This window comes from Cucurbita pepo, chromosome LG10 (assembly GCF_002806865.2).
Source record: "Cucurbita pepo subsp. pepo cultivar mu-cu-16 chromosome LG10, ASM280686v2, whole genome shotgun sequence".
NCBI classification, from domain to species: domain Eukaryota; kingdom Viridiplantae; phylum Streptophyta; class Magnoliopsida; order Cucurbitales; family Cucurbitaceae; genus Cucurbita; species Cucurbita pepo.
In genome coordinates, this window is record NC_036647.1 from 69183 (window position 1) to 78026 (window position 8844).

General features: G+C 35.7%; 2 protein-coding genes across 5 annotated transcripts in view; one reads left to right on the plus strand and one right to left on the minus strand.

Moving 5' to 3' along the window:
- Positions 1-176: 176 nt before the first annotated feature.
- LOC111804219 lies at positions 177-2387 on the minus strand. Its single transcript, XM_023688948.1, has 4 exons — positions 2126-2387; positions 1538-1911; positions 718-834; positions 177-358 (listed from the first exon to the last, which is right to left on the minus strand). The coding sequence occupies exons 2-4, from the start codon at positions 1859-1861 to the stop codon at positions 281-283; spliced, it is 519 nt and encodes a 172-aa protein (XP_023544716.1). The 5' UTR covers positions 1862-1911; positions 2126-2387; the 3' UTR covers positions 177-280.
- Positions 2388-3239: 852 nt separating this feature from the next.
- Positions 3240-8844, plus strand: part of LOC111804364 (histone acetyltransferase GCN5-like) — a 10180-nt gene continuing 4575 nt past the window's right edge. The window contains exons 1-7 of one of the 4 annotated variants that reach the window (XM_023689131.1): positions 3240-4011; positions 4825-4889; positions 5086-5166; positions 5364-5435; positions 5991-6159; positions 6489-6532; positions 8284-8383. In XM_023689131.1, the coding sequence (XP_023544899.1) occupies positions 3400-4011; positions 4825-4889; positions 5086-5166; positions 5364-5435; positions 5991-6159; positions 6489-6532; positions 8284-8383 (1143 nt within the window). In that variant the 5' untranslated portion in view covers positions 3240-3399. The remainder of the gene's footprint in view (positions 4012-4824; positions 4890-5085; positions 5167-5363; positions 5436-5990; positions 6160-6488; positions 6533-8283; positions 8384-8844) is intronic. The other 3 variants (XM_023689133.1, XM_023689132.1, XM_023689134.1) reach the window with 3 other exon arrangements.

Below are 8844 nucleotides of genomic sequence, written 5' to 3' on the forward strand. Positions count from 1 at the left end.
TACTTTCATACATCTCAAGGAAACCAGTCTATCATTTAAATAAAAACAATAAATATGATACACATTCTTTTTTTAGAAATTGAAACTTTGATACAGCAATAGCGGGCTAATTAGCATCAATTACACTGTAGCATGCTCATATGAAATATACANAAAAAAAAAAAAAAAAAAAAAAAAAAAAAAAAAAAAAAAAAAAAAAAAAAAAAAAAAAAAAAAAAAAAAAAGCCTAAACAGCGTTACTACTTCCAAGGGACCATACATTCGTGTTTGGGAAAGTATTCTACGAGTACCCATCCCTTCTGTCTTGATCCTCAGCTTCCTTATTAGCCACTTCAACAGATTTGAACCAAAGGAATGCCTGTCTCCAGAAATTAGACAAAGAGCCTTGTGTAAGTGGGAGCTCATATTTTTGGAATGGCATTGCCATTCCGCTTATTCTATGCAGTTGACACAGAATATGACATCTTCTGTGCAAGGTTCCTAGCTAAAAAATGACGCAACTCAGAGAAGAGGACACAAGGTTTAGTTTAAAAATTTTTATATCCAATTTTCTGCTCCCCCGTCCCCCAAAAAACCAGAAAGATGGGTACTTCATATTTATGTTCACTAGAGAGACGCAAAAGGTTAGTGTTATAATTTCATGGTATGATAAATGCACACGAAAAGATATGATAATCCCTTCACAAATGTCAAAAAAATGAAGAAAGAGGAACTTACAGCAGTGGGAATGCCTGTAAATGCGAAAAATCCAAGCAATGGAGCGTAAAATATGCTGTCTGAATTTATAATTCCAAAGACAGGCTTCTGGTTGACGTACTCAAATACAGAACCTATCTGCAGTTTTGGAAGTCGCTCCAATAAACATACAAACGACTTCAATTAGAAATAGTGTCCGTAGCACCAAACTTGATCATACATTGCTAAAGAAATAAATTTACACACAAACAGGCTCCACCGCTTCAATGCATTAAATTGTTTGTTCATCGTGTTAAAGTATTGGTGTAATTAGCAACCCATCAACTTAAGTTTTGGATTGATTGGTAATCACTCTCCTAACTGTTACAAATGACGCAAGAGCCACTCCAATGAAAGTCGATGTTGCAAAGGGACTTTTACTCTTACACAAATGAAAGTTCAAGGCTTCTAGAGTTTAAAGGAAATCCTAGTGGGAACACAAAACCAGCTCTGATACCATGATACCATGTTGCTATTTTTTCTTATTCCTTTTAAGAGAATTGCATGTCATTTTGGTAAGGGAGAAAGACTAAGTAAATTCTAGAAACTAGTAAATCTAAATAAATTCTGTAAATTTAAATAGTAAAGTAAATCTAAATAAATCTATGTAAAAATAGAGGAGGTGTCATTCCTTCAACACTTTCAATAATGATATCATTCATTCTTGGCTTGAATAGTAACTCAGAAGTAAGCTTTCAATACTTATATTAATTTCTGGACAAACTGGAAGTAGCACAGAAGTCGGTATAAAAATAAACAACCAAAATGCAAAAAACAAGTCTGTATTTAGAGGGAAGCTTACAGCAGCAATTGCAGTGATAGATGAGGCGAGTAAGTAAACATAGAAAGGGACCTGATATCCCTGTTGAGTTCCAATTTCTTTGCCTTCCTCCCTTGCCCAAGGAGGAGGCTCCTCAGAATCAGGTTTGGCCCAAGAAGGAATTGTTTCTTCAGACTCGCTCGATTTTGCAGACCCTTCTGTAGCGGCAAACACAGTAAGGTTGCGATGGCCATTGTTTCTCCTTCCAATAGAGCGTAACTGTCCGAATGCAATGCGTTTCGCATCCATCTTCCCGTAATTACAAGCTAGACTTGGATTGTAATAAGACAACAGCGTCGCAGACATTATTCCCAATTCTTATTTCAACCGCTTCAATCTTCTTTCTCAATCAGCTTCTACAAAAATAACATTTGGTATAGAAAATTCACACTCCACATGAAATACTTACACATAATATCTCTGCTAAACACCTAACACGAATGGCACAATTCTAGCAGCAGTTAATATCAACTATTGATCCTTGTGATCCGCTGCAATTAGTAGTTTCATTTTCCTTTCATACACGATGAAATGCAGAATAAGAAAACGAAGAGAGTGGAGGGAACGTACTGGTGCAGGAGGGGCTTTGTTGGATTGAGATGAGTAAGCTTCGATCCCTTCGAGCGCAGGGCTTTCCGGCCTCCGGGAAACAAGTACCGGCAGTGATGGGAGAGAGGGCTGGGTTGAGCGGTCAATTTGGAGGGAGATAATACTGAGGATAACGAACGACACAAATTAACAATTGAGGAAATTGATTTAAAAAATATGAAAATTCTATTGGGAGGTGGGGGTTCGAATGTGAATCGACGTTTCAATTATACAGATATATCATGATAATGTCAATTTCCACACTTTTTGCATATAAAATAATTTATTAAAAATATATATTTAACATTAATAATTAAATTATTCTCACTTTGTAAATAAGACTAAATGATGTATATAGACGAATAAGGTTTGAAAATTACAATACAAATTCGTGAAAGTATTACGATTTTTACTTTAGAATCTAAAAAATGATTGAAATTTTTAATCTATAACTTTTATTTATTTGATAAAACCGTTAATAAAAATATTTATAAATTTTTAATGACTATAAACACGTGTTCGTGAAAAATTAATGAAATTTTATGAAATTTTATGAAATTGACACTATAGTTCAATTTGTTGAAGTGTAATGTAACAACACAAGCCCATTTACAACTAATAAATAACATCCGTTTTTGCACCATCTTTCTCTCTTTGAGGGCCAACATTATATGATACATCGCATAATATCTGACTCTTATATCATTTGTAACAATTCAAACCCACAACTAACCGATATTGTTTGATTTGAATCAACGAAAATTATATTTAATTGTCATTTTATATATATACATACCCACATATATTTTGTTAAAACAAGTGAGTTGGGTTGTCTTGTTTTAAACTAATTAATAAATCTAGCTAAAAATTAAGTTAAAAATTTATTTCAATTATACTTTCTATACTATAAAAAATTATATTTTTATTCTTCCACTTCTGAAATTGGTTCAAAAAATATATTTGAAGCTTTATTTGAACTTTATATGTAATCTAAATGAATAAAAAGAAGTATATAATTTAACACCTTATTTTTCTTTTACAGAAAATAAAAAAGGAAACTAGGAATCACGCGATACACACTACTACAGATGGGGGCATTTTTGTCAATTTACATTTGTGACAGCGGCCACCGCCGTTATCGAAGAAGGATCGGGATCCGTCATCGGGCAGTATAAACCACCACCCAGCTTCAACAAGCTTTTGTTCCCGCACTATAGTTATCACGCGGAAGTGCTTCTTCCACGCAATCTTCTCATATGGATACGCACTCCGCTCACCTTACTGGTACGAATCGTTCCCGTAGTTCTCAATCCCCTTCCCCCTCTCATTCTGCTTCCGCCTCTGCCACCTCCTCCATCCACAAGCGCAAATTGGCCTCCGAGGACCATGTCCCTCCTTTCCCTCCATCATTCTCCGCCGAAACACGCGACGGGGCGTTAACATCAAACGACGACCTTGAAAGCATCTCAGCTCGCGGTGGCGGTGCTGACTCCGACTCCGACGACGATTCCGACGATGCCGTGGTCGAGGATGATGAGGATGACTTCGACAATGGCTCTTCCATGCGCAACTTCACCGCTGCTCGACTCGAGAATAGCGGTGCTGGCGGTTCTGCTTCGGCCTCTGCCTCAGCGTCTGCTGTGCGTACAACCAAGATCAAGCCAAATGCAACAGTGAAGATCGAGAATGTGGACATCAACAAGGATGGAGGCATGGCCGGTGGAACCAATGCGCCGGGTTCAGCAGCGGGGACAACTGGAAATTCTCTGTCGGGAATTGTAGTGAAGGAAGATGCTTCGAAATTTTTTGCCGACAGTGTACAGACCAGTGGTGCCTATATTTCCAGAGAAGAGAACTTGAAGAGAGAGGTGTGTCTTCATACAAAACTATGATCATATCTTTTTGGTAAAGTTCCTGTTGTATGTTGTTTCGAACAATTTCTCTATCTGAGGAGGGACGAGTGCGAGAGAGAGGTGGTGCGGGTGAGAAGGGGTGGGAGTGGAAAAGGCTGGGAATACCCACCTGGGATTTTTTTTCAAGAGTATTACAATTCAATTGTTTTGTGGCCATCCTTTTAGGAGTAGAGCAATGAAGCATTGTGTTAATAAAATTGAATTGATATTTAAAGTACTTGGCTGAAAATAAATATTTGCTTGTTCAATGAATAGGCAAAAGATTGGATAAAAGTATATGTGTTAGCAAAACTTTCTCTTCTTCTTCTTCTTCTTTTTTCTTTTAGTACAACTAGTCGGGGTATGGGAGATTTGAACCTCCTCAAGGGAAGTAGTTGTCAATAATCGCTAAATTATGCTCACTTAGTAACAAAATTGTATCTCATTTTAGGCTTCTATTGATAATGATTTTAGTAACTACACAATCTTTGTTGTTAATACTAATTGAAGTTTGTTTTTCTTTGTAACACGTGGTCTATCAGACCTTACTACTAACTTTTCACCAACTGATGAAATATTTTTAATTTGTTGTATTTTGTTTTAAAAATATTTTGGCATCTTCACTTGTATTTGTATCACAGAGTAATGACATACAGATAAATGTAGGTGATCACTTAATTCAGCTGTCTGTCCATTTGGTTGAAGTTGATAAGGATTTGATCTTGTTTTAAGCTATTAATTCTGTGCATTACAAGAGAAGTTCTTAAGGGGGATTTCATAATGTTTCAGGAGGAAGCTGCGTTACTCAAATTTGTATGCATTTCAAACGATGGTGTTGATGAGCATATGGTTTGGTATGTTTTTTCTTTGCCCAAGTTTTCTGCTGCATGTAATTCCTTTTCTGTAACAGTCTTGCAGTGTTTTTCATGCTTCTGATGACATGTTCACCTCTAGTGTAGCCTCCACAATAGGCTGTATGTCTTCCATATGATCTCATTTTATGTAGTAATTGATTTGATGCAATATTGCATTTTACGTGGAACTTTTTAGGTTAATTGGATTGAAGAATATTTTCGCCCGACAACTACCTAACATGCCCAAGGAATACATTGTCCGTCTTGTTATGGACAGGTACTTTCACTTACAACATGTGTCTTTTTGGGAGGTGAGAAAATGAAGCTTTGAATGCACATTTCGGTCTTAATTTGGAGGCTTTTTATTGACTTATCATTTTAGGCATTGGACCCTCGTCCCTGAGGTCTCTAGTCTATTTCCTTTTTTGTTTTGGATTGATGCTTATCCTTTGTTTCTCTAATTTTAACTTGCAGAAACCATAAGTCGGTGATGGTTATAAGACGAAATCATGTTGTTGGTGGCATAACATATCGCCCATATGACAGGTGTTTTTATGTTATAGCATGCATCATTTAGTCATTTGTATCTGCCAATTTCTGGGTGCAAAATGTAAAAAAGAAAACACAAACAGATAGACTCTTACTATATGGTGTGAGGCTAACTTATTTCAAATTGTCCTCTTACTTATTTATGGGCGTATTATGTGTTTCTGTGCAATGGCATCACTTCGCAACGTAAGCCAGCCCTAAGGAAAAATTTGAGTCTGCTATGTATAGCATGCTATGTCTAAAATAAATTTGCTTCTCATATCTTCTGGTATCATAAAGCTCCAGGAAAAGTTTTATGTTTTGTTTTTTTAATGAATAAAAAATAAAAGGTTCTCCGATTCTAATTATTGTTATTGAAGTTGGGAACATTTTAACAATGAACTAGAATCTCTATTTTTTTTTTTTGTTGGAGACCCTATAGAGTAGTGAAGCCAGCAATGGTTTCTGTTAGGTTGCTTGTAGGATCTTATTAAGTTGGAAGCCAATCTCCTGACTTCTTTTGCCTTTTCTCTCCTCTTCTTTTCCTTCCTTCCTGGTGACCTTCTATTGCAGTCAAAAATTTGGCGAGATAGCCTTTTGTGCTATTACAGCTGATGAGCAAGTAAAAGGATACGGTACCAGATTGATGAATCACTTAAAACAGCATGCACGTGATGTTGATGGCCTAACTCATTTTCTCACATATGCGGATAATAATGCTGTTGGCTACTTTACCAAGCAGGTCTAGTGGTGTATTTTTAAAATATTTATCGTGACGCTTTTTAGCTTATTCCTTATTCTCGTATAAACTCACATATTTCTGTATTGCTTCTCCATTCATTCACATAAATTGTGTTACACTTTCTGACTAAATGCTAATTCTGCCTCTATTTTAAAAAAAAAGACAATGCAGTTAATTCAGGATTGATTTTGTTGTCATGTTCTTGTAGAAAATTTCACTTAGATGGGATGCAATTTTGTTCGAGTATATTTTTCACTGGTTTATAATCTTCTTCTTGCATACCGGATATCAAAACGAATAATTGATTGACCTGGGCTTTAAACCTGTAGGGATTCACGAAAGAAATACACCTGGAGAAGGACCGGTGGCAGGGGTATGTCACAAATACGTTTTGAAGATTACTGAAGTTTTCTTTTCATAACTTTTGGAGACAAACAAAGAGCATATATTTTTCAATATTCATTTGGAAGTATTCACTATTGATTTCTCTTTCTGCAATGTTCTAAAATGCTAAAGGTGGCCATGCAACCTTTTTTGGTCTTTATTTACATGAAAAAATAAATAAAAATTCAAAACCACGTACTACTAAATAGTATAATTACATAGCAGTTTCAAGTGTACTTGAGAGTCAAGGCTAACAATAAAAACAACAAGAACAATAAAAAAAGTATTGAATTTCCATTTAAAAAATATGAGCATCTCTTAAGCTTACTGCTGTCTGGTAATCGTGGTTCCACTTTTATTCAATCTTTTGATGTCCTCTTTTGTGTGTTTCTCAAGCAATAATAGTAGAACTTATTTATTCATTTTTTCCTCATTCCACTCTTGTTAGAGTTTGTATCTTATGAGCATTAGTTTAATTTCACATCTTCAATGAAAATACGTCTCTTGTTATATATATATATATAAAAAGTAGAAGTAGCAATAGCCTTATATAGGTTTAACTAAAGCAATCAGTGTTGTATTAGAATAATATAAGTCAGTTAACATTTATTTATTTTTTATTCATTGATCGATTAGATCACATGTACAAAAGAGAAATTGAAGCTTCTAGAGGAAGAGGGTTACAAGCAGGCCTCCAGCTCATCAAAAGATTTCTTAGACTATAACTAGAAAAAGATGAGAAAAAATAATTACATCTATAAGCCATAACCAAAACACTATCAAGAAAATAAGATAAGTTCGATATTTGGCCTTAAAGATCCTTTGTTCTTCTCCTTCCTAAACTCCTAAGGAAAGCCCTAATAAGACGTGTCAATAGAATCTCTTTATCCTTCTTGAAAGGATGCTCCCAGAAAGGCCGGTGGGAGTCTGCTAATGTCACCAAAGGGTCTTCCATCCAAAAGTTGGTGGAACTAATGGTGAAAAACTAAAGGCTAACAATGACTCTCTTCCAAAGCAGTTTCTACTCAACTATATGCCTCTATATCCATTTTGATTGGAGGGTTTCGTTTCCTGTCCTAATATTTCCAATCCCGAAGCCCCCTAAGTGTAACTGAAGTTGGACTTCATGCTCGTTAACATTTATGTTCTCTAGAATAATCGATTGGGCAATTATTCCTACCATGTGTGATGTGCCTTTAGGACTCAATGTTTTTGGTGGAAGTATATGAGCTACTTAGGAATAAAAGATTGTGCAAACCTCTGAACTTAAAAATTGTGACTTGTCTTCCTTAAGCTGGACACCTTCACTATCTTTTCTTTGATATTATTTGATGTGTTTCCATTGCTTTTCAAGTCATTGTTTACTGGGGACTGGGGGGAGAAGCTAGAAAGTAATATACCTGTTGGCTGCTATTGCTTGTATCTGGTAATGCAAATATATTATATTTTACCCTTTACATTTCAAAATTTTGAAGTGCATGATAAGTTTCTTAAGCGGAGGTTTGATTGCTTGCTAGGTTTTGTGCCTTGCTTTGGTTCTGTTTCTAAATTATTTTTGGAACTATTTGTTACTTCTTTGGATTGGAGCCTTTTCTTGTACGTAAGATTATGGTTTGGCTCCTTTTGTTAAGTGACCATCTTTTTGTTATTTGTCATTGTTGGCCTTTCGCATTCCTAATTTTTCTATATCAAAGTTCAGCAATTAGAAAAATAAAAAAACAATAACACATTTCTTTCCAGGTACATAAAAGACTACGATGGAGGAATCCTTATGGAGTGCAAAATTGATCCAAAACTTCCATACACTGATCTGTCTACAATGATTCGCCGCCAGAGGCAGGCAAGATATCTTTTTGCTTGATCATTGAGCATTCAAATTTGTAGTTATAATAAAATTTTATGTTCATGCAACTATTGATGATTGAAGTCTAAAAGATGAATGAAGCTTTAGTTCTTTTAGCGGGTTTTATCTCTAATAGTTAATTTATTTTTGGATAGATTTTTGTTTTCATGCAACTACACTCTCAAAGTGACATCTGAGCTTCCCAATGGTAGTGGAAAAAAATCCTCAACCACTACGACTTTTGGTAGGGAGGGCACTACGCCTTGGCAAAGTTCAGTACCCTTAACGGATTTGCTTGGCCCCTTTAGTACACCATATTGTGTGGAACTCCCAGTAATTTGTAGTTTTGTGTTCACTTCCAAAATAAAGTTGTGGGATATCTCACTATCAATTAGTACCCCCATCTCCTCAATGCTAGTTGGGCCTGGATCTTTAGTCTATTGTGAATCCCACCCCCC